At 37.6% G+C, this 24,698-nt stretch overlaps 2 protein-coding genes across 2 annotated transcripts in view; both read right to left on the reverse strand.

Moving 5' to 3' along the window:
• Positions 1 to 3,380, reverse strand: part of CLDN11 (claudin 11) — a 10,754-nt gene extending 7,374 nt beyond the window's left edge. The window contains exons 1-2 of the mRNA XM_085322301.1: positions 3,010 to 3,380; positions 205 to 369 (exon numbers count right to left, since the gene is read on the reverse strand). Coding sequence (XP_085178427.1) covers positions 205 to 369; positions 3,010 to 3,235 — 391 coding nt within the window. The 5' untranslated portion in view covers positions 3,236 to 3,380. The remainder of the gene's footprint in view (positions 1 to 204; positions 370 to 3,009) is intronic.
• A 3,999-nt stretch (positions 3,381 to 7,379) lies between these two features.
• Positions 7,380 to 24,405, reverse strand: SKIL (SKI like proto-oncogene). Its single transcript, XM_085322298.1, has 6 exons — positions 22,467 to 24,405; positions 17,990 to 18,087; positions 16,619 to 16,854; positions 16,144 to 16,385; positions 14,836 to 15,060; positions 7,380 to 12,474 (listed from the first exon to the last, which is right to left on the reverse strand). The coding sequence occupies exons 1-6, from the start codon at positions 23,571 to 23,573 to the stop codon at positions 12,313 to 12,315; spliced, it is 2,070 nt and encodes a 689-aa protein (XP_085178424.1). The 5' UTR covers positions 23,574 to 24,405; the 3' UTR covers positions 7,380 to 12,312.
• Between the last annotated feature and the right edge of the window lie 293 nt (positions 24,406 to 24,698).

Here is a 24,698-nt window from a genome sequence, read left to right on the forward strand (position 1 = left end):
CGGACGAGGCACGGCAGGGTTTGGCGGCCCTCCTCGCCCCTCACCCGCCCTCCCCGTCCCCCGCCTCGCGCCGTCGCCGGCCGCTCGCCCCGCAGACAGCGGCAGCGCCGTCGGCCTCGGCCGGACAACCCCGTTCTCAGGCAAACGCGCCGCGGCGGAGCCCCCTCCGCCCCGCTGCGCCCCGCACGCCCGCGGGCGCCTCACCCAGCAGGATGATGAGGATTCCTCCCAGCTGGGAACGCCGGTACTTGGCGGCTCCAGGCTCGTGGCCCATCCGGATGCAGGGCAAGACCGTTATCAGCAAGAAGATGGCTGGAAGACCCAGAACCGAGGCGGCGATCATCAGCGCTCGACACGCCTGGACGTACCCTGTTGGCAAGGCAAGGAACAGGACTCTGACTACCGAGCACAAGAGGAGACCTTGGGACAGACACTTGCCTGGCATATGGCAGGGGGGTTCAATTCGTTGCGTAAATGACTAAGYATTCACCCGGCATAAGACAGAGAGACTGCATTACGGTGGTTAGTGCATGAGCATGGGACGTGCGAGTTCAAAATTTTCCATGAAATAAGTAGCACTGCMTGGAAAACACAAGCTCTTTCCAGCACGGCATTGGGAATCAGGGAAGGAACAGAAAAGGAAACATCTGGGAAGATGTTTTCCCAATTCATTTGAGAGACAGTCTTGAGTAAACAAGAGTTTGTAGTCTTAAAGAATGGCTTGCTATGACCAGAAAAGGTCCACAGTATCCGTCGGAGGCRTGCTGGCTAGTTTAAGACCATTCCTAAAACGTGCCGGTCTGTAGAACCGGCGGCAGCGGCGCTGAGGGGGTGAGGACTGTTGGCCTGGGAGAGAGGGGGACGCTCAGCAGTCCAAGTCACCTACCCACGCTGCACATCAGCGGGTCAGCCCGATAGCTGAGGGTCCTCTGGCTCGAGCTGACCGCTGGAACGGAGTTAGGGAAGAAAAAYGACTGAACTTCTCGGAGCTGGTTGAGTTCTCCTAACTGACGGCCAGATTGTTCCTCTGGATCCCCATGGATATCGCTGGATCCCCTGGCATTTCATCAGGGTTGTTATTCCTGACCTTCCTGCCTCCCTCGCAACGGCCGCCTGACACGAGGCGGCGAGGGACGATAGGGGCCTGAGACCATGAGTGTGCCGGTCAGGGCCCTGATTTATATTAGTCTGCGAAGGGCTCTGTATAACAGTGTATTCAATTATGTACATACATACCTACATAAATAAAAGACAGATCATTACCTGCATGCAAAATAAAAAGAGATCAGCGTAAGATTTGCTGCCGTGCCTGGTGAGCCTCCGCCAGCTCTCAAGATGGTCTCAACAGAGCAAGCACCCTGGCTCTTTCCCTTTCTATTAAGGAAACGAAACTGCAYGCAGACATGGAGTTTCATGAGGACTCAGAGAGGAACAGCAAACAGGGATCTCGAGCAAGAACTACTGACATACAAGTAAGAGACCAGGAATCAGGATTTTACTCATCCTGGACATACAGGCTCTGTATCCTGAATATTTGCTTCATTTTTCGATGAACGAAATTCATTCATCAGTGCAGGGCAGAAAAAGAGACCTGGTAATAAAGTAGGTCCCAAAGCCCAGTGTGCTTTCTGTGTGACGGGTCCCAATTAAACAAGAACACAAACACGTTGGTTTTAAGGACTTGACTCAGTCCGTGGAAGATGCTCTGCACATTTCAGCTACCAGACACACAAAGATACGTTTCTGTCRGGGGCAGCTATGGGCATCAAGAAGTTAAAAGCAGAAGCATCTTGTTTTATGATCTATTCCTCCTGAATAGAAACCTTGTTTTCTGTTGCTGAAGGGTTTATTTACCTATTTATTAAATTCAATTAAACAACGTTTCTTCAGGGCAAGTCTTTTCTCTGTCTTTACTACCRTATCGGACGACAGTAGCAATAACAAAGGTAAATCTACTAAAAGTACACACAAAAGGGGAGAACAGGAGCAATTCTGACAGATGCAATATTGTTAAACAGTATTATACAGACTAGGGCTTATATCAGAGAGAAGTTCAGAAGTAATCTTTCTAGGCTTGGTAAGATTCTTTTCACAATAATTAAAAAAAAACAAATAAGGAAAAAAATGAAAGAAAACTAATGAGGAATGTCTATATCTACCAGGCAGGACTGAAAGTCTCTGAAACACTATGTGCAGATGACGAGCAGCTGAAAACACAGCACATACAGGAAAAAAAACCCTATAAAGCTAACAGTGATTGAAATAGATAAAATCATTAATGTACACAGACAAGATCACACAAGGATTTTGTCAAGTTTAGTTAGTTCAAAAGATATATTAATATTGATGGAAAATCTTGCTAAAGTTTTGCTTTAGTGTAAAACTAGATGAAAATTACTATATAATTAGAAAATATCAAGATAAATTAAGTATAGTTATATCTGTTTGCTGTGTAAAAGTTCTGCCTTGCATTAATACAAGTAGAAAGTACAAGAACGTGAAGACTAATGACAATCTGCCAAAAGATTAAAAGTGATAGCATCATTAATAATAGATCCTGATTAGATTCATTATCCTCAAAATCATTTCAAGGAATTGATCTTTAATATTTGTAACAGTTCCTCTCAAGGCAAAACTAGATGGAACGTCTATATCCTTTAAAATACTGTATCGTATCTTAATACACCATTTTGTTTTGCAATACAACAGCCTAGATGAGAGAGGCGAAGTGAATGGCAAGAGTGTATTAAGTGCAATGATTGGTAGCATTAAGTGGGCTTTAATAGCATAAGATACTATACCCAGATATAATTAGAACAGGCCCAATTTAATGAAAATCATGTTGTGAGCTATCATTCAAATTTGTTGGCATATTTTATTGGACCACTTCTGGCAGAGACGAGGTTGATGGAGCTCTGCCGTTGACTCACCCAGCAGCAGGAGCTGCCCCGGGCGGATCGACCTTTCTCCCCGCACCGCCGTGGGGAAGGGAGGATGGGGAATACGCACCTGGCAATATGAGGATGTCCACGAGGGGCTTGCAGTGGTAGAGGCCCGTGGCCATGACGCAGTCCGCCCAGAGCCCTTTGGATCCCAGCTCGTCCATCTTCCTGCAGGTGGTAATGGTGTAGCCGCACGTCACCACCCAGTCGTTGGTGGCCGTTGCGACAACCACCCCGATCCACCCAATGAAGCTGCAGACAAATCCAGCCAGGTGCAAGCAGGTGGCCACCATGTCGCTCMCTGAGTCTAGCAAGGCAGGCAGCTGGAAAGGAAAGCACACAGAAAGTTTCAGTAAAGCAGAGAGCTGAGTTCGGGGCAAGCCCGCCGCCGCAACCCCAGCCGCTGGGAGCAGCGGGGACTGGCGTTTGGCACGGAGAGGTCCCTGAGCACTGCTGCTCACAGGGAGCTGCCGCTGCCCAGCTCACTCCCGGGGAGGGGTTAGAGCTGCCTCCGGCCCCGCGAGCGCAGGGGAGGAGCAACCCGGGGGCCCCAACTTCTCCCCGTTATCGGGGGGAAGGAGGATGGGGAGAGGAGGAGGTGCAGAATGGCATCTCCTGTCGCCCCAGCCTGGAGAAGGAGGGGAAAGGGACTTGGCTACTGGGACCGCTCTCGGGCAGCCAGTTCTCTGTAACTAGGAACTTGCTGCCTGTTTGTTAAGAGAACTGTTCTCTTTTTCTCCGGCTGAACTGACACCTTAAAACCGAGAACAGACTACTTCGCTTAAMTGCAAACAATCTGGCTACAGAAATTCCAGAAAAAAGAAATGCACGTTAGAGCAATGTTGCCGAGCTGAGGACGAACGATCACACTGATATTTCTTGTTGGAAACAGGCGCGAAACATGGGCAGAGTTACACGAGGGATGGAATCAATCAGCGTTCCTGCAGTAAGTGGCCAAAATCAGTCTCGTTTCCTTTCTTTTCTGATGTTTTCAGTAGCTGCAAAAACATAAAAGATACATCACTATGTKGTCTCTACTTGTGCCCGAGTAGCACTCAGAATGTCTGAATAAATTTTTAACAGCATCTTATTTCCACTTTTGAATCCTAAAATTTAGGAGAAGTGGCTTTTTACTCAGACTTACTAGGTTTGCAAATTTTAGTCTATTCCATAAAACAAGGTAAAACAAGGAACAGTACACTTCAAAAGGTCACGAGCAGAGAAACTTCACATACACTTCTGAGTCAGGAGGAATATCTCGGCAGATAGGATATTTTCCTGGTTTTACTACACATACATATTATTGGATGCCAGCACATTCYTAATAAAATGCATAGAGGTGCATCCACCAGTGCTTGCAAATTTGCAAAGGAAAAGTTTGGAGGACTACAAATAAAACTTGCCTGCAGAGCCCACTAGTGGAGTACTTCTAGCATTACATTAAAAAAAGGAAAATCTGACAGGAAGAAAATTAGAGACCAATAAATGTGTTTTATTCCTACAGCTGTTAATGAAAAAGAAGTACTGGAAACTACACTCCAGCRTTAAGATGTCATGAATGAAATACATCCTGCTCTTCACCCAGAAGGTATTTTTTTCCTATTCCTTAACACACAAACTACATACAAAAACACAAGTAACAACAAGTCCATCCTAARCTTCAGTTGTCATGTGTTCTTTAGATTCAAGGACACATGGACACAATTTCATTTTGTCCAAGCTTCCTCAAAACACTGTAGTTACTATGTAAATAGTACTACAGGGCTGATAATTATCTTTAAGTRGTAATAAAATCGCAGAGGAGTTTTTCTAGAATATATACAAATTTAAAAGTTGCTTCCACGTTTATGTGGTTGATTATGCTCCTTGGAGACTTTTCTATATCCAGTTTATTGCAGCTTCGTGAGGCCATGCTGCCAGCTGCCTTTCCCTGGATTTTTGTGCTGTTTACCCTGCCAGTAATTCCACCCCCCCGCAGAGTTTATTCTTCTATCGTACCCCTTTCCGATGGGGCGTGCGATTGCTTACAGCCAACTCCCACCTGACACTGTCTGCGGTCCTAGATGGGTTGAGCCTTTCTCCCCAAAATATGCTGGTTCATTTATTATTCAGCAGACAAACGTGTCATCTCTCAAGTGAAACCTGTATTTGTCCCACTTCTTAGAACATGCAATTGCCTTCAACAGATCAGGCATCATCTCCTGAATTTGAGATGAGACAATCTGACAAACTAACACCTTCCTGCCTCCCCCCCCTTAGTTGACTCAATTTACATTTGCTCAGTCTAGCATTTCCTCCATCTGAATTTATATCATCAYGTAAATTGAATCCGTTTGTAACAAGTGTAAATGCACATAGCTTAATAYTGGTTTTCAGCTAGTACCGGATGCAAGAATGCTTCGCCACTTTGGGATGATCAGTTCCAACCTCTATCATCTAACGATACTCTAGCTGTACAGTCCACTGCAGCTTAAAAACAGGCATATGCCCCTGACAGTTACTCACCTCGTTTGATGGTTGTATCTTCCAGTTCAGATCTGCCAAACTTTTCTGTAGTTCCGATTCAGTCTCCTGCAGTTACGAGACCAAGCCCTGAACCACAAAGGCTGTTTATGCTAACACATTTTCCTTTACACAGTTCTCAAAAAGCATATGCACGGCAGCTGACACCTTAATAAAGATTATTATTCAATGGCAATCAGTTTGATGCCCATATAGATAGGCTAGTTAATGTTAATAGAGATAAGAGGCATTCACTCTTTCACCAGTGTGGTGACGAATACCACAAGTCTTGAAGTGAATGTAAGTGAACATTCAATAAAAAAGCACAGCTCACAAGATCAATAAAAAATAAAGAACAACAAGCTATCAGCCATATGCTAAATAAACTGATGAAATATTTAGGGCAATATTCTTAAAATTCACCATTTTAAAAGCAACTGCTACCCATGCATTTACTGCAGCAACAGTGTGAATCTTAAAACTCATACTCTTTTATCTCATTATTTAAGCATTTTTCTATGATCAACATTTAGTGTTTTCTCTGGCAAATGACATCAGTTACAATTAGCCATACCTATTTACACAAGCTATCAACATTCAATGATTTTTTTTCATAGAAGTGACTCACCTAAACTTTTTGTTTACGTGGTTTTTCAGCATGGTAGCTTCTCCTTTGTTTGGAAATACAGTAGAACAAAAATACAGGAGGAGAAGCATAAACAAACATGGTGTAGCGAAGGGTTAAGCCTTTAAGTTGTGTAGCTAGTTGTTCATTTTCTTCCATACMGAAAGTTGAGCTCATCAAAATATTACTGATTTCATCTTCATCCTGTTTGGTACTGCATCATTTCTCTCTTTATCTGTAAAATGAGGATAACTGTACATGGTAACATTGAAGGTCTGAGATTCTCTGAAACATAATGAGGATTTCCCATATACAAGACCAGTACCTTAAAACAAGGACATAACACCTTCCGCTCTGGCTTTGTGCGAAGGACAAATATGTAAGGCTATGCTGTGACTGTGCATGCTTATGTGGAAAACCCCAGTAGCAATAAAACCACCTACAAAATCTCCAAAAGTTTATAATTAGCAGAAGTTGTTCCTTAAAAAAAGACACTGTAAGTTTCTTTAAATGACCGATACAATCTGGCCTCCTGCTGTAACTGGGGATGTTCAATGGAGAAGCCATTCATGTATGGTCAACAGCACCAACTCCTCCTTTTCCCCTTGCCTCCCTCCAGTCTCTCCCATTCTTAGTTTTCTGCTACTTAAGCTTCCAGATAGTAGAGGAAAGAATTGCTGACAATCATTCGATTTACAAAACCTAGAAACTGATGGGAGTTACTGCCAGGCAGATTTTCAATCAGCAGTAAATACAAGTCTTGTTTTCAGCAAAGTAAGTATAAATCTCATCTTTTAATCTTAAATCCTTTATAACCCTTAGCATTTTATATGGTAATACGTGTTTTTATCTTATTAATTGCTAATCTATTATGGAGAGGTGTGAACACCTGGAATATTGCTGAAGTAGTCAAGTAGCAACAAAAGCCGTGCACCAGAAAACATGCCCAACATACAAGGACTTAYACTTACACTTATAAATACAAACATCAACTTTAGGTCAAAATRCACAGAAGTGTTAGTGTCAATAATATTTTCCACAGAGCTGTAGGAGTTTTAGAGAATGAACTCATTGTCAGGGAGGGACACTGATCTTGTAGATTTTGCTAAAAATATCTTTTCTAATAGAAAACTGGGGACCTGCTTATGGCAATGGGAATTCTGTTAGCAAATTTCAATGTAAATAGGTTTTAACTTACTGTAATCAGAGCAAGGAAGACACAGTCCTCCTCAGAAAAGCAGGATGTTGTTAAAACATCTTCCAAAATGTCAAGTTTATAACCCAGTGTACAAAAATATTAAGACGACAAGTGTTTTGACATTACAGATCTTTATTTGTTTTTGAATCCACCATCTATACAGGGTATTTACAGGGCATGAAGATGGATAACAGCACAAAATACAATTGAGGTATAAGCTAAGAGCACAGTATGTCATGTTTCAATAAATATAATTCAAAATTTGTAAACTAAGTGACCAGATAGATGCATCTTGTTTACTAAAACCATATAAAATATCTGTTAATCTCACGTGAGGTAGAGGACAGTTTTGTGTGTCATGTAATGCAACCACAGCAACTCTAGCAATAAAACTGTACATCATTGGCAAAGTATTAAGAATTGTTGAATGCATTGAACATTTCCTCAGGTTTTTACTACAGTTTCAGCATAGTTGTTCAACCTGTTGCCTTGAGCTAAGACAGACTCTTCGTGTTTGCAGCTATCTTCTGTAATTTAAGATTAATTATATTGGTATATCAACAAATACCTTCAAGAGTGAGTATGAAAACACAGAAACAGATTTTGTCAATTACAGAAGGCAACAGAACTGCAACAAAATATTTTAGACCAACTCTTTTTATTATTTCCTAGAATTATTTTAAATACAGTACAGCTGTGCTTTCCTTTAAGTGAGGTATCTATTTTTGATGAAAAATTTTTCAATTGATACTGTTACATTTAATCAATTTTCAAGTAACAAATTAATTTTTAAACCATGTTTGCTGTGCTTGAAGTGCTTCAAACTCGTATTTTTCAAGCATTTTCCAACTGAAACACTAACTCTGAAAAAAAATATATAAATAATGGAGACATGGTATGAAATTATCATGCAATTTGTAAGCMTAACAGTTTACTTTCACAAAAGCTAAGAAATTGATGTCTTTTTGAAAGAGAAAGATGCAGTAAATAAAAATTCCTATGAGCTTTCTGTAATAAAACCACTGGTGACTACTTCTCAAACTACAAATGTAATGAGCAGGAAAAAAAATCATTGAAATCTGCAGCTTTTTGCTGCTTACTGTTGACAGACTAGATAAAAATACTGAAATATTGCAAGCACAGACTAACAAGTAGATATAATTATATCTTTTGTCTACTTCACCAAAGTATAGAAAACTCTGTTGTGTGGATTAATTACATGAATTAAGTGCAGAAAAAATACAAAGTTGTTACCTTTACTGACAATCAAAATATATATTCTACAAACAAGGGAATTTCAGGAAGCTGACCATGACRGCATTTCAAGGCCAACTTCACAACTAATTCTAGGAAAGTTTTCCAAAAATTTCATAACACATTAGGGCTATCCCCTCCCCAATACAAATCAAGAGTGTATGAATAAACAGCTGTGATATGGGCCAAGCCCTATCTTTTCAGGCCACCAGGAGCTTTATGCTCCCACTCAACTTTTCCTACTTCACTAATTGCATTATGCCTTTACTATACACAGATGATTTTACATCTAAGCTATTAATATATTAAATATAGAATAAAATTAGTTTAAGAACGTGAAACATAACTGCATGTACCTAACTACCCAAAAGAAACAATAGGATTTACAAAAACTGAGATACAGATTTAGTTAAGTTCGGAGATTTAGATCTCTTTTGTCTAGGGATACACGGTTACACTGAGAACAAGGGTGCTTCAGCCTGCCAATATAACAAGAATTTTACTCTCTCAAGTTCTTACATTTCCTTGCTGAGTATATAAAGCACATGAATGTTCTCTTTTAAGTATAGGAGCAAACTAGATGTTCACTCTGAATCCTAATTACTTTGTTCCAAAAAGTACACTAGGCAACTTTGATTCTAGCCTAGGTGTTCAGATGCAGCTTTTGCAACTTTTTAGAATTATGAGCAATTTTAGGATTTTTTCCTAAAAGATTAATGTCAAAACAATCTGGGAAACAGACTTCCTGCCTACAAGATCAGCAAGCAAAAACTGAATGTAAAACAATATTAACACACAAAATGAGCATCCTATGACTAAGAGGAAGTTCCTATTAACAGAATTAGTTTCATTAAGTGTGCACTTAAGTGTGGTCGGGGAGTCCTTAAGTGTGCATTCCCAGTTTTCTTATTAGGCCATAAAATAAACCATTCAACAACAGGTATAAGATAGTGGAAAAAGGTCAACGTAACTATTTGTTCTAGAACTTATACAGTATTATTTACAATTTACTAAAAAACTATCTTTCAATGACTGTGGATGCACAAAATCTATGGCACATTTATGTATACATTATTACTTAAAATCAGTATAAAATTAAGTCTACACATTTGAAAATTATTTGTGTAAAGAACCTCAAAGTAATTTTAAGACCATTACAATAATTTAAAATTCATTCTAACCTTAGAATAATTATATGGAATATTTACAGGGCTACTTTGTAAGTCCTTTTAATACATGTTCAATTAGCTTTTTCAGCCAAGTGTTTTAAAAGTATTAGGAGGCCTTATCTGCAGCYGGAATTACTAAAACTTGCTATAGGTGCTTGAGTTCTTTTAGCAGTGAAACTGTAAGCACATCCTGTGGCCACCAGCATTTCAATGGTCTGCTGCAGCAGCCAGTAGAACCGATGTTGGCAGATGGTTGAAGTGCGGGCTAAGGCACAGAAACCCTGGCTACACTAGCACTCCACTGCGATTAGCACTGGTGAACATCAACCAGTGGCAAAATGGAAAATTTTAGCTGAAATCACAAGCTCGACAAGATCTGAATGAAAACTGAACATACAGTTTTCTAATAAAATAATCCTGTGAGGAGTCTGCACATTCAACTGCTAAGATAAAAAATACTGCGGCAAATCAGTTATTTCACCTATATTAAATGACTGTTTGGCTTTACACTGACAATTGAACGAGTCTGGTTCAAAACAGGTATTGAAAATTAACTAGAAATCGTATGTTTTGATCTTTGATGATACCTGGGTGAAACTACGTAACTTAAAGTCTCCCAGAACAGTTTTTTACTTGCCAATCTAGCTAATCCCAAGTTCAATTCTGTCAATCATATTAGACTACTTCAAGCTCCAGTGCCTAATATTCATGCTTTTACCAAGATTGCTTTCTACTATAGCCACTGTTTTTGGTTATCACTGTAATAAAACATTCATTGTGTTTTTAAAGCAAATGGTGAATACACAACAGGAATCATTTAWACTCAGAACCTTTCCTTGCAAACCATCACTATGCTGTGAAGATAGGCTTGTTTTTAAAAAAAGCAATGATTTACCCCCCAAAAATTTGTTTCATATTTTGTCTAATCTGATACAATCCTCAGTGTAAATATAACACAGTCCATAAATTATGCAGAGCTATAAAAGAAACATTCTATGACTCCGTGACATTTATCTTTAATTAATCACCATGTTTCTCATTTAAGATCTGTGCAATTTTATCTTTGTATATACAGTTATTCTCTCTGAAAGAGGAAAGAAAAAGAATGCAAAGTCTTCAGTTTTACTAGTTCAGAATAAAAATCAACACTAAGCTTTTACAAGTGGTTTCATCCAAAATTAACTGAATTTTTAAGATAATAACAATCTTAAATACCTTAAAAACACCAGAAGCTAGAGCACAGATTAAAATTATGTAGTGAAATATTAAGACTATTAAAATATTTCTTATCATTGACATAATCAGCTAACAACTGTCAGCTGTATCAAACTTTTTGGAGAAGTGCAAAAATGTGTTTCTTCATCCAGCTTTGTAGTCATGCGTTTAACCCATCAGGAGCCAGACTTCTGAAGTACTCAAGTAAATGTTATATATATACAAAACAGAAATTCTGTACAGTTACACATTTTCAAATATTATAGCTTAACAAACATGCTGTATTTCTTAAATCATGGTAATATTACCATGCCATTCAAATACAGGAACTATCAAAATGATTTTCAAAGTGCCATCTCTCAGAATTAGATTTTTCTAAACAGTTACCACAATGTCATTTGAGGCTTGCTGTATGCAATGGATGAAAAATCCAGAAGTTAGCAAGAAGCTGGAAGTGTGGAGACATGGGATATTAAATAAACTAATCCATGTTTTTTAAATATTATTTTTTTGAGAACATTAATATCTGAAAAACACTGTTATCCAAGCTTTCTCACAGTCTAGAAAGAAGACCTCCACCCTTTTGTTAATATTTCTTTCATATTTGCTACACAGAAGAAAATGTAAGAGAATATTTTAAATTTAAATTTAATATTTTTAAAGATTCCATTTTGATTGCTGGTCTTTGCAAAAAAGCCTAATGTTTTCTTCTTCCAGCATGGTAACAAAATGGTGGTTCTAAAACTCTTTAGACCAATACTGAGTTGTTAAATAGCAAACAGTGAAAAAGACCAGCTTGACAATTCACACAATGGAAATTACGGGGAAAAAAAAATCAAGCTAGTAAATCATTTCTGATGATCAATCATCTTTCATCATCCTGGCAATTTTGAACATTACTCTGCAAATGAAAAGTTGTCTTTGCTTTCCAGGGAGAGAAAGAACACATTAGTTTTCACTGAAACTCACACTATTTTTGATCTCAAAGAATTAAAAAAAAAATTTAATGTACTTTTATAACTGAATGTGCAATTGATAGCAAAATAAAGATCACCATACATATTTTAACATACAACGCTGTTTTYTAAAAGATACAGAGCCCTCAAGACTGCATTAGAAATAGACAGAAACTGATCATTTTAAAGAGTTTCATATTTTTCATAGTTTGGGAAAAACATCAGTACAAATAAATGCAGATTTCCATTGGTTAGGAAAATCTAAAATGTTATACCTATGTTTCTATCTCCATATATTTATATATATATATATCTTCCTCTGAACTTGTCTGGGAACTAGAAATCTGTAAAGAATACTTTTTCTTATTACACAGATAAACTGCTCAAAATTCATTAAAAACAAAACACCCTGTTTGAAAGACAGAGTCAAATTTCCCTCTTCCAATTTTTTCTATTTTCCTTTTCCATTTTTTGAAGATTTCAAGATCTGTAGCTTCAATTCCTTTATCATCACCTCTAACTTTTCTCTTGCCTCTCGTTCTTGTCTCAGTTCATCTTGAAGCTCTTGTCTATCTGCCTCTGCATGATCCAATCTCTGTCTCAATTCTGCTAGCTGCACAAATAATTCAGAATGACAAAGAGGGGGAGAGAAGAAAAGAGAGGGAGAGAGACATCAATTTAATGTTAGCAAAGATATTTTGCAAAGGTCAACTATTAATTTCAATAAGCAACTGGTAGGTACCTTATGCATCAGACAAAATATATCAGCTGATCAGCTAATTTTCTACACCCAAGAGTTTAAATATGTATATAAAATTTTGATTCTTCCGGTTTTATTATGGCTTGATGTTTATGCAACTTTGCATTTTTTGTGTCATTTAGTAGTGTGGTAGTAGGTAACTGCAAAACTCTTGGGTGTAGAAAAGGAACTGCTCTGTTGATTTTCAAGAAACACCACATTCCATGCACCTTCATCTTCACTTGTATAATCAGGAATTTTTAAGCAGTTCTTAGAGAGTAATAGGCTATTAATATGAGTCTTTTGTCTCCACTACTTTGATAATGTGAACTGGTGCAGTATGATAATGCCCACTGCCTGCATGTTACAGCATGATACATACTACATGGACCTGTCTCTGGTTGTTCTTTGGTTTCCAGCGATTAGGAAAGGTTCCAGTACTGGTTATACTGCCCTATTATGATTGTCAGGTGAAAAGCAGCAATTAAACTAGACGATGCAGCAAAGTGAAGAAGGGGAAAGACACTCAGTGCATCTTCTGCAGGTCTAAGAAGAAGAATAGACATTTAACCAAGATCCAAATCACATATTATCATTATTAATTGTGTTTAATGTACAAGAGGGTTTCTCCCAGGCCACAACTCTCAGACAGAGGGTAGTCTGGGCAACTACTTCAAGAAGACAGCAGAATATGGCTTTTTAAAATGCTGTATACATAGCATGGGGAAGTTACTGTTGCCAGCACTTCAGGTTTAGCTGGGGGTACTTCTGACAACTGCTTGGAATCAAAGGTCCAAAGTCCATTGTAAGATGTGATAAACAGAGAAAAAAAGTTCAAATGCACTTTTCTGAAGAGCTGAACAACACAGTCAGTAAGAGAGTAAGCTTTCATGAAAGGAATATATTTAGTTTAAGTCTAACTTCAAAACAAACAAAATAAACAAACCACCTCTTTGGAGAACAGTCTATGGTTCTTACCCTCTAAAGGAAGTAAACTACAAGCCATATAAAACATGCTGTACACAATTATCTTCATAAATTAGAACATGTTGTTACTTGCAGTGATAGGGCTTGTACCAGATGTTTAGTAAATCAGACCTTAGTCAGAGAGGATTATTTCTGGCAGCACAGGCTAGGAATCTATTGAGTGGGATGTCATGAAGTTAAATCATGAGGATTTATGATGCTAGCCTCTGCCCTACTCCCAGAAAATAAAAAATAAAGAAGAAACTAGTATCTCAAGTACTACCTGTTTCTTATTTTGAGAGAGTAAGAAAAGGAAATACATAAAACTATGAGCAAATGACCATAAAGCRTTACTGAACTTAAGTTTCAGAYTGTTTATTTTTTTTWAAAAAAATGCATTTAAAAAGAACTGCAACTGATTTTAAAAAGGGCCATCTCAAGACTGTATTTTATGTTAATTGGATTCTTCCTATTAGGATGGCAAAAATAACCACAAACGTAAAAAAACAATGGTATATGTTAAAAATTCTCAGTGAAAGAAAAAAAGTATCTCCACAGATTTTGACTTATGAACCCAAGAGGCAGGAATGGGAGATCAACATGATACCTGTGTGTGTGTGTGTGTGTGTGTGTGTGTGTGTGTGTATGTATATGTATCTCTCTATATATATATTTTTTATTTTTTTCCCTATCCTAAGAGGGCTATCAAAGCATTTAGTCAAGAACACAGAAGGAGCTTCATTCAATATTATTGATGATTCTAACACCAAGGACTATAAAGAGCAGCTAAGTATGGACAAACCTGACAAAAAAGGTGTTTTTTTTTTTTTAAACATAAAATGGAAAAAATGAATAGCTTATTTCTATAATTAAAATGAGACTGCTTAATATGTGCAAGACTATTAAACACATTGTTTTAAATGGCAAGAATGTAACAAACTATGTTTAAGGTTAACATTTCATTAATAATATCATTCAGATATCTGAATATCCTGTAATATTTACCAGGTGAAATGTTTCAGTAAGTTGCATTCTACAGCAGATTCAATCAAGGGAGAARGAAATAAATACACTATCAGTGTGACCTACTTTGGTGTTAGTCTATAGGATATCAAACAAGAACACCTGGAGAAAATGAAACTTTAAGGTGGCAGAGAACACTCCAACAAAAGTTCAGTTGCTGGAACTCTAAAGGGTAGTTAGGAATAGCTTCACAATTCAATAACGCAATAAATACAATTTGTTTTGAAACAAATTTTTACTTCTCACCTGCGCTGCATATTCAGCTTCTCTGTCTTTTTCTAAATTGGAGTCACAGGTACACTTTTGTTTCATCACTTGGTCCAGTTTCTTCTCCAGATCTCTCTGCTCAAAATAAAATTCTTCCATTCTTTGAGCATGCTCAGTCTGCAAACATTCAAGTTCTTTTTGTAAATTCTGCTGCTCTTCAGTAAGTTCCCTCATTGCTCTAGAGTTGTTTAACATCTCTACCTCCTGTCAAGAAAGAGATCACAATCACATTCACCTTGGTTCTGGAACCAAAAGGGTCAAAACCTGATTTTGTAATTTAAACGAAGATCTGGAAACARGGAGACCAAAACATGCACATTCATCAGTGTATCAGTGTAGTGGAAATTCTGCTGCAAACATTCAATTCAATATAAAGAAATTATACTTTCAAATACACAGAATTTCCAGAAACCGATTTRCAGTTTCCAGAAGTGAAACACAGAAAGCAGTACTGATTTATTAAAACAGATTTTGAAGAATAAGTGAATTATCAGAAAAAAGAATAAATGTGAGGAAAAAAAGGCCTCATTTGTGTTGCATTTCTTCTTCCTCCAGCATTTTGATCTTTTTTAAAAGGTTGGATTTTTTTTTAAAAACTTATCTACGAGCTTTACCTCCAACAACAGAACAATTTAAAGTAGCAGTCCAGGGACATTATCAAAGCTCACTGATTCTCCACTTAATGTTAAAATGAAAAAAAATGTATTTTATGTCTGTCAATGAATGCAAGAAACAAGGGCACTACTTAGTTAATGTAACACAGAAATCAGGCAAAAATCACAAACAAACAACRGTTTCTAATGCCATTCATGACTAAAAAGACTAACAAAATCCCCCTAAAAGGAGGGCATTATCAAACAGAAATAGAAAGGCAGTATTCTTTTCATAGGGGGCAGCAATGAGATCCTTCCTGGAGGGCTGATGTCAGCACTTTTAAAATCCTGAAAACTGAGAAATTTCAGAGGATTTAACAAACTGTATTGACAAAAATATTTAAATGTTTGAAAACATTTTCAAGTAAAAGTAGTAGTTTTTATTTGGATAAAATAAAAGAGCAGCTGCTTGAACAGAGAAGTTACAAACTGAAAAGATACCAATTATTAGTGTGCTCTAATTTAACAAGCACAAGGATTATTAAAGATTCAGTGTCTGGATTCAAGCTGCGGACAAAATACCTAGGTGTTTTGTTGTTGTAAAGGGATAGCAACCTGTGATAATGATTCYAGAACCAAAAAGCTAACATCAGTTTTCTGACAAAAATGAAACTCATTCAGTTTGCCACTGTACCATTTGAAGCTGTTGTTTCCTCCGCAAAATGGTATTTAGTTTTTCTTGCTGTTTAATGTAGGTTTTCATTACTTCTTCCATTATCTTTCCCTTGTCATCCTCACAACTGATGTCCTTCATGAGAGTTGGAGACAAGGTTCGTACACGATTACGTACTTCACCACGGCTAGAGTCTCTAGTAATTTTGGAAGAAATACGTTCAGATTTGCCAACTTTTAAGGAATTAGTTGATACAGGTGGATCTGCAGATAAAAGAAAAAGACAGCAAAATAATCACAGAAAATTAAACCTTCACAGTGAAAAATGCAAAGAAAACTGAACACTATACAAAGGCCAAAAGAATTTTTGAAAAACTGAAGTGACAGGGAAATTATCACAAAATACTGATTTGATCTTGAGCTTTCCTAAATTAATTATGTAGTATAAAAATTGRAAAGATTTCAACATAATTTTCTATTATAATTCATCTACTTACCCAAACGTTTATGCTGTTCCACGCCAGTTTTCAAGTCCATTTTTTCCTGTTCTTCAAGAGACAGCTCTGGATAGGAAGCACYTTTTTTGTGCTTCCCATTACTGAGCTGTTTCTCTGACTGTCCAGGTAAGGATTTAATTACTTCTGATCTGACTGCTGGTTTTGCAACTTCTTTATATTGTGAGGCAAGAGACACATTTGGGGCAACCACTTTATCACACATATAAAGGTAGTAACTGAAACAGTAGAACAGTAAAATTAAGAATGAGAACTAAGGTATAGCAAATGATGAATGATAAAGAAGAGTAAATTCAATTTAACATGATTTCAAACACTACAAGTGTCAAGGAAAAGTAAGTACTTCCCTTCCAAGCTTTTCCTGTGCAAAAGAAATCATAACGATCCACTTAACCTTTACTGAAGAGATCATGTAGAGTTTTGAGGATATCAAACAAGGATTTTTCTAACACGACTGATTAAAAAAAATCACAGGTAAAAAAAATCATACAAAGTCTTTATTTAAATACAAAGACTGAAATTAAAAGGTGACTGGATTCAAACCTCTTAAGGTCACTGCCAAGATAATGAGTATCACAAGACAGTGCTGGGGCCAACATCGCTGTCTTCAATACTTTCCTTTCTCCTGGTTCTAAASGAAAGCACTGATAGAAATTGCAAACTGAAGGAACATCACTGCAGCTCCATCACTTATGTTTGCACGAGAATTAATATGATGTGTCTGTGTTGCTTTGATGCATGCTGCTGTCCAAGAGTCTGACCTCACTCACACATAGCAAATGCATAACTACATGGTAGATCAAGAAACACTGCTGTTGTCTGCATCAGCAAGGGAAAAGTGTGTATTACACTAAGGAAATGCATTTGGTTTCTAAAACTAGGAAATTAATCAATTGACAATTCAGCTGCAGCCATTGTTCTAATGTGGAATAAAGTCTTCAAACAGCTTTTACAAGTCTGTTTTGAAAGGAAATTAATTTGCACTCATGGCAGCTAGGCACTGTGAAGCTTTTCACATGCATGCAATAAGTTACAATAGGAAGGATTAAAAATTAGCTTCTGCCATTTGTATTCTGAAAAGGGAAATCGTAATTATATTTTAGTTTTACTTCTTCCTCAAAAAAATCATATATCACACCTTGAGTGCAGGACCAAAAATCACTCATAAGCAATTCATTAATATTTACACAAAAAGTACACAAAAAGGATTGAATTGTACTTGTGCGATCTCTTAGAGTTTTCATAAAAATTTAGGTTTTAAGTACATTTTTAAGTTGAAATCATCTTTAGACAGTTGGAAGTATTTATCTTGTATATACAATGTTCATATTTCTGCACAGGAAATTCAGTTACCTRGGGTGGACAAAGGAGGGTGGTTGAGTAGCAGTTTCTGCTTCTTGCTTTATAACTGGATACCACTGTGACAGTTCTAGGCTCTGTTGTGAATCCATCTAAAGAAAGACATAACACTAATAAGAAGACTGCTACATTTTATTTACATCTGCATAAATCCTGCTCAATGGAATAACAACTATAACATTAATACATATGTCCAAAGTGCAAACAAATTGGGGTACTAGAAAGTGCAGAGTCCTTGGCAGACATAGAAACTCCTGTTGCTTGCATCACCCTCTTCAATCTGTTCTTTTTGAATTACTCTTTAATCAAATATATATAAAAAAAAATCCTCCCCCTCAAATCACTTCACAGTTCTAAAAATAAATACCATCACAGCAATAAAGAGATCTTGATACTGTAGATTAAACATGACATAACAGAGAGAAATTCGCATTGTACCAAAAACCTCATCTAACATCTGAACGTCTTCATGAGTTTCACTACTATGACATATATATGATCAGGAAAGTTTGTATTTACACACCCTGAAAGAAACTGTCATGGAACTTCCTCTTTAGCCATCAAGCGAGTACCCAGCCAGAACCACGATGCTGATACCAAGCCCTGCAGAATCAACTGCYGTTTAACCATGACAGAGAGCAAATCCCACAGCCTACAACATTCTGGTGAAAATTTCCTGTCCGGGAAATTCAAGTCTAGCAAAGAAAATGAAATTTAACTCCATCCCAGTAGTCCCTCAGATCAATTCAAAAACGGATATAAATGAGTAAGGGTACAAGGAACCTAAGCTCCAAGATAATAAAACCATAATCAAATGTTTAAATAATACAGATTAAGAATAAAGTGAATGTATCTAGAAAAATGGTCTTATCTTGAAACTCATTTCAACTTCTTTCTGCTTATTCAGCTCATGCTAATAATCTAAATACTGCACATAAATTCTTCTAGTTCTATCACAGCTACTATATGGTAACCCAATTTCAACTTACAAATTTCTGAATCACATCTTTCCCATGTTTTAAGACTGACATCTTAACACATTTTTATATGAAATTTTGTATGACATTATGGATCAGGTGATCTGTATTTTCAAGTTATTAGTTCAAATTTTTATACTCCCACCTATTTCAAATGGAAAATGACTTCTTTGTCTACTTAATTAGCGTGTATTTTGCAAAAGAATTTTAAAATTTTACTTAGGAAAGAAAATGAAAGGTGATTCTAAATGAACATGAAATYTTTTTCTAACATATGAGGACTCCATCATCCAGATTAATTAAACAAAGAGAAAGCTTTTATTTCTAAATATATATATATATATATTTGTATACACACACACACATATCATTACCCAAGTATCTGTTTAATTTAGATGTTCTTAATTAATTATACAGATGCAACAGATCCAAGTTAGTAAACCTGCAGTTGAATTATTTCTACTTAATCTGTTTGAAAAGCCTACAGGGGAAAAAAAAAGTCTTGTTTTTCCTCCAAATCTAGCTATACAAGCTGTTAAGAAAAAAAATAAAAAAAATCTATCTAGAACTGAGAAGATAGTCATAATACAAATTTGTATTGTGACTATGTTCAAAGTTTCCATCGGGGATTAGAAAGAAAATCTCTGGTCTGGTCGTTATGCAAACTAATAACCCATAGACCCTTTCCGTTCCCAGAAAGCCTTTATTTCATAAATTTCTTAAAAGATTTGCCATGTGAGTGAAAGAAAAACTGTTAAATAATTCAGTGGAAAGACAGTTCCATATAAAGGCATAGGTAGTAGTTTCCATCTGATCATTAAGCCAGTAGTTTTTAAGCAGAGTTAGGACTTACAGAAGTATTCAGAGGAGATATTAACTCTACACACTGTGAGCACTTCCTCATGCAAAATAACCAACTCAAAGAATTAGCTGAAGAAGCCAAAGTCACAGTACAGAGTGATTACCAGAAACTGTTGCAAAGTCAAAGAGAATGTGGACCTGCCAGCACAGAGAACACCAGAGATTTAGCAAGAGTTGTTTCAGTGAGAAGGCGGATATTACACTGCAGAGTCCAGACCTCAACAGAAGATGATAATCTCAATGACAACCAAATATACTACTTACAGCTTTTTTATTTTCACAGAGAAAGAAATTAACTTTTTAAGAATAGTAGGTGAGGGCCTACGTTGTCTACTCTTAAAACATGGAGAGTAAAAGCATACCATGAGAWGAGTAAACCTAGAGCTAAGGAGAAAGGCAATTTCATTAATAATTTATTATTATTACATTGGAGTTTCTCATTTTTGCTTTATGCCTCATTGTACAGACAAGCTATTATTTCCATCTGTTATTTTTCTCTCAAAAAGAGAGGAAGGAATAGACGCTTGGCCAAGGGCAACTGTTCTTCTTGGACCCTTCAAGACAACCTCAAAAATGTCTCAAAACTTCAGAGGATTTACTGCTTCTCAACAAAGAAGGGAAGAAGGTGACAGAACAGCAAGTAGAATATCCTAAAAATGTTTGCCTAAGAGTGTAAGAAAAGGTAATGTCTACATACTGTATCTAATACCTCTCACACCACAGAAAAAGACAGGAAAAGACAAGACCACTGAACAACTCGCACTTCCTCAGTACAAGGGAACAGAGGTATTGTTCCAAACACTGTCCTATTATATTCTTTTAATCTTTTTGACTTTCTTTTTGACTCACAGGTGAATACCTATGAGACACTTCCTCCAACACTCCCCCCAAAAAAGGGAATTGAAAAAAAAATTAATCATTTTATGTTTTTTCAAATTTTCATGGCATTTATCTATCGTTCTAATTTCATATGCTGCTTTATAAGAACAAACTATGTGGGTCTTTAACAGAAGACTTCAGAAACCATTCTCCCCTCTCATTTGGGCCTGTTCAATAACAGAAGACTTCAGAAACCATTCTCCCCTCTCATTTGGGCCTGTTCAATAACATAATCTGTTCAAACAAGAGTACTGTGGATCTAACAGGGGAAATAATCTTCCGTATTCATTCCCAGAATACTGCTTCTGGTTTCATGGCTGTAGATTTCTGACCATGAGATCTTTCATGCTTTTCAAGCTCCTGTATACAGACCAAAAAACCAGCTGAAATGATAATCAGTATCTCTACAACATCTACAGCATGAAAGGTCTTGTGGGAATGAATACAGAAGACTATTTCCTCCATTGTAGCCATTATACTATTATTACTTATATTGGCATTGCAAGAACAAAGACTGTCATCACAGTCTATCAGATGAGGTGAAGTCTCCCTGCCATGAACTTTTCTGCATCTCCAGCAAATTCAGCATGTGGAAGCATGCCATATTGCAAACTTTTACTGAGGCTGATCTGCTAAAATCCTTTACTGCAGACTGGCTTAAGTGTAAAAATACCTGTTACTGTAAGCCTTTCTGCAGTACTAACTTTTGAGAAGTTTATTCTGAAAGGTGTCGATTTTATGGGTCCACTTATCTGGACTGCTTTTGGTGCTGCTGACTTTGAAATCCATGAAAAAACATCCAACATGTAAAATAGACATACAATCAAAACAGTAGCCAGCGAACAGATCTACAAATGCTAAATATAATAAAATAAAACATAGTGGTGGGGGAGGAACCTTTTCAAACCTTCTAAATTCAGTAACATTCAATAAAATTGTATCTCCATGAAGTATCTGTGAAGTCAGTACCTCAATGTTTCTCTGTCTTCATCTACAAATAAGGCTCCCCCCGCCCCAATTTCTCCTTAAAATCTTCCTTGAGGATAATATATTCCAAAGCAACATCCAGTATTTGTCTGGTCCATGTCTTTTTATTTAAATTAGCAGCGCTCTGTGGTAAAGCTAAGCTCTGTACTTCTGAAGCACAATGAAGATTTGCAGCAGTATTTTAGGAAAAAAATGCAGTGTCTATTATTAACAATTGTCAAGATACTGGCCTACAGCTCCTTACTTGAAGCGAAAACCCCTTTCTTCTGGTACAGTTCTGACAGGTTCTGACATAACCTGTTTAACAAAAAGCTGTTACTGAACAAGCAGACTTGGGGCTTTTAAATAGGAACTTATCAATGCACCATTACCCTACATGCAAAGTTCTGAGATGTTACTGGATGGCCAGCAAACTAGGTAGCCATACGCTACGTGTGTATGTGCTGGAGTTAAAATAACAAACGAAAAAGTAATTTATGATATTTGATTTTCAAGCTCCTCCTCAGCTGCTGCAACAGTTTAAAACAACATACTCAAAGGTCAAACAGGAGACAGAAAATTTCCACAATAGCTCTAATTTTCCAGAGACTGCATACTTTTTAAAAAGAACAAAAATCAAAGCACTTTGAATTAAATTACTCTTATAAATTTAACTTACACTTGAYTTGACAAATATTCACATTTACAAAGACAACAGGATTCTAAGATAAATATTTACTTGTTACCAGAAAGAGATTCATGAGTTTTACAAGAGTAGGTGAACTTACTTTGGACCGAGTTCTTTTTTGATTTTTCTCGCTGAATTTCTCCTTCATTTCCTCCAAGAGATGCTTCAGTTCCCTCTCCTCCGATGTTCCCAGGTATTTTTGGTTAATATGAAGGTAGCAGTGCCATTTGGCTGATTCAAAACCCCAGTGGCAGGTCCTTTTATCAGGGGATCTATGTGAATGCATCACGAACGTCTGCGGTGAGAACATTCCATAGCACTCCAAACACTGGATGCACGGATCATCCGGCTGCAGGTAGAACTGAGGGGCAAACAGACCCTGGCATTTGCCCAAGCATTCGTGCTCTACTTCAAAGGCACTGCCAGACTCTTTCAGCTGGGCCAACGTGTTCTTAGCAGGGAGAAAGCTGCCATTTTGAGGAAAAGTGCGAGGGCGTAATAAAGCATTGCATAGTCTCTGAGCATCGGTCAGTGTAATTAGCCCACAGGACGGAGCATTAAATGGAAGAATTCCCAAAACCTTCAGAATGTGAAGCTGGTCGGACGTGCACCTTGAGCAGTATATATACAGTTCATCGCACACTGTATTAATCTGTTGCAACGAAAAGTCTCGGAGAACCGAATTCAAAACTTGAGGCAGGCAAAGTCTTTTTTCTCCTCCAACTTTAAAACAAGAAATAGATTCTCCCTCTAACATAGTCTGAGTGAGTTCTGTGGAGCTGTCTGGAGGAATGAGCAGTGGACCAGAAACTATTTGTGGTGATGGAAGAGGCAAGAAGACRGTGGGTGACATACTTTCCTGGGAATAACGAGCTGAAAATGCTGCTGGTCCACCCAGTGAACTCTGGCTGCTTAAGTGGAACTGTGCCAGCGTGTGCTTCAAACCAGGATTTAAATTCAAAGGCTCAGATATCGAAGTACTGTTTGCCTTGGCGTTTTCCCCATCAGCCTCCACAGGAGTTTCATCATATTCATCCAAGTTTTCCTTCTTTATTGTTGGCAATTTATTTATTACAACTCGTACTTTGTTACTTACATGCATTTCTGTCATTACTCTTTTTACTGGAGGACTCCCATCCTCTTGGATCCCACTCCTTTTTTGGTCTGAACCTAGACCTAGATGGAAGTTTGTTTGTGGGCTTTCCATTGCTAAACACCAGAACTTTTAATTAAGCAAGTCTTGAGTGTGCATTTTCCTGCTTGCTAATACAAAAATCAATTTTAAATGATCTCTATTACCTCATACACATCAAGCTTTGCACTCCTCTCAGCAGGAAGTTAATTCTTCTTTCTCCAGGAGTAAAAACTGTAAACTATTTTGCATATAATACCATAGAATTAAGAATGGAGAGGTTAAAACAGATTTTTCTTCTAGGTTTAAAATTGTTTTTCTTTTATAAAAAACACTGCAATATGCATATAAAAATTTTTATAGCCTACTCAGTAGTTTGTACAGTAGTTTTATACAGTCACTTAGTAAAAAATGATGAGTTGATGCATGAGCATCCATCCTTGATCATTTTTTCCTTTAAAAAGCATACTGTCTTTTCAAAGAAGTCCTTTTTTTAAAATATTAAAATAGAAAAATGCCCATAAGTCTCAGTTTGAAGAGTGCCAATCTCAACACAACTGATCCAAAACCGACATTTAAGTTGTTTGAATCCCCCCTCAGCTCTACAAGATCACACATAAGCTTAAGGGCTTTATTTATTGCGCAGCCAGGTTTTTGATTCCAGCACCACCATTGAAGTTACTGTGGCAGCTCACCAATAAAATAACCGAATTAAAGGCTGATCCAGATAGCTGGCAAAAACTCAGTGTCCCTGGAGAGTCACCTTTAGCACAGATGTCCCCAGTGCCAGACTTTTCCCACCCCGAGTTATCAGCAATACTAAGATCCAGGCCATCRGCTAAATGCGCATCTTGCGCTAATACGCGGTTCTGTCAAACTCTCCAGATAACCTGCGGAGAGAGAGAGAGAGAGGGGTCATTAATAATCATTTATTCCGAGACCAGCGTCTCCAGATAGGAGTTCAACATACCAGAGAAGGGTAATTAATCACAACGCATTAAGGCGCGGAGAGGCTTCGCCCGAGAGCCGCAACCCCCGTTACAAGCCCCCGGCAGATGGGTAACGCCGGCAGCAGCGGCCGCAACCCCGGGGCGCGGGGGGAGGGAGGAAAGGCTCTTTCACAGCGTTAAATGAAGAAAAAAAAAAAGAAAAAATAATGGGGGGAAAACGGGGGAAATGGGGGAAAGGGTAAAAAAAGAC

This window comes from Rhea americana, unplaced genomic scaffold (genome assembly GCF_003343005.1).
Source record: "Rhea americana isolate MKP2758 unplaced genomic scaffold, rheAme1 scaffold_76, whole genome shotgun sequence".
NCBI classification, from domain to species: domain Eukaryota; kingdom Metazoa; phylum Chordata; class Aves; order Rheiformes; family Rheidae; genus Rhea; species Rhea americana.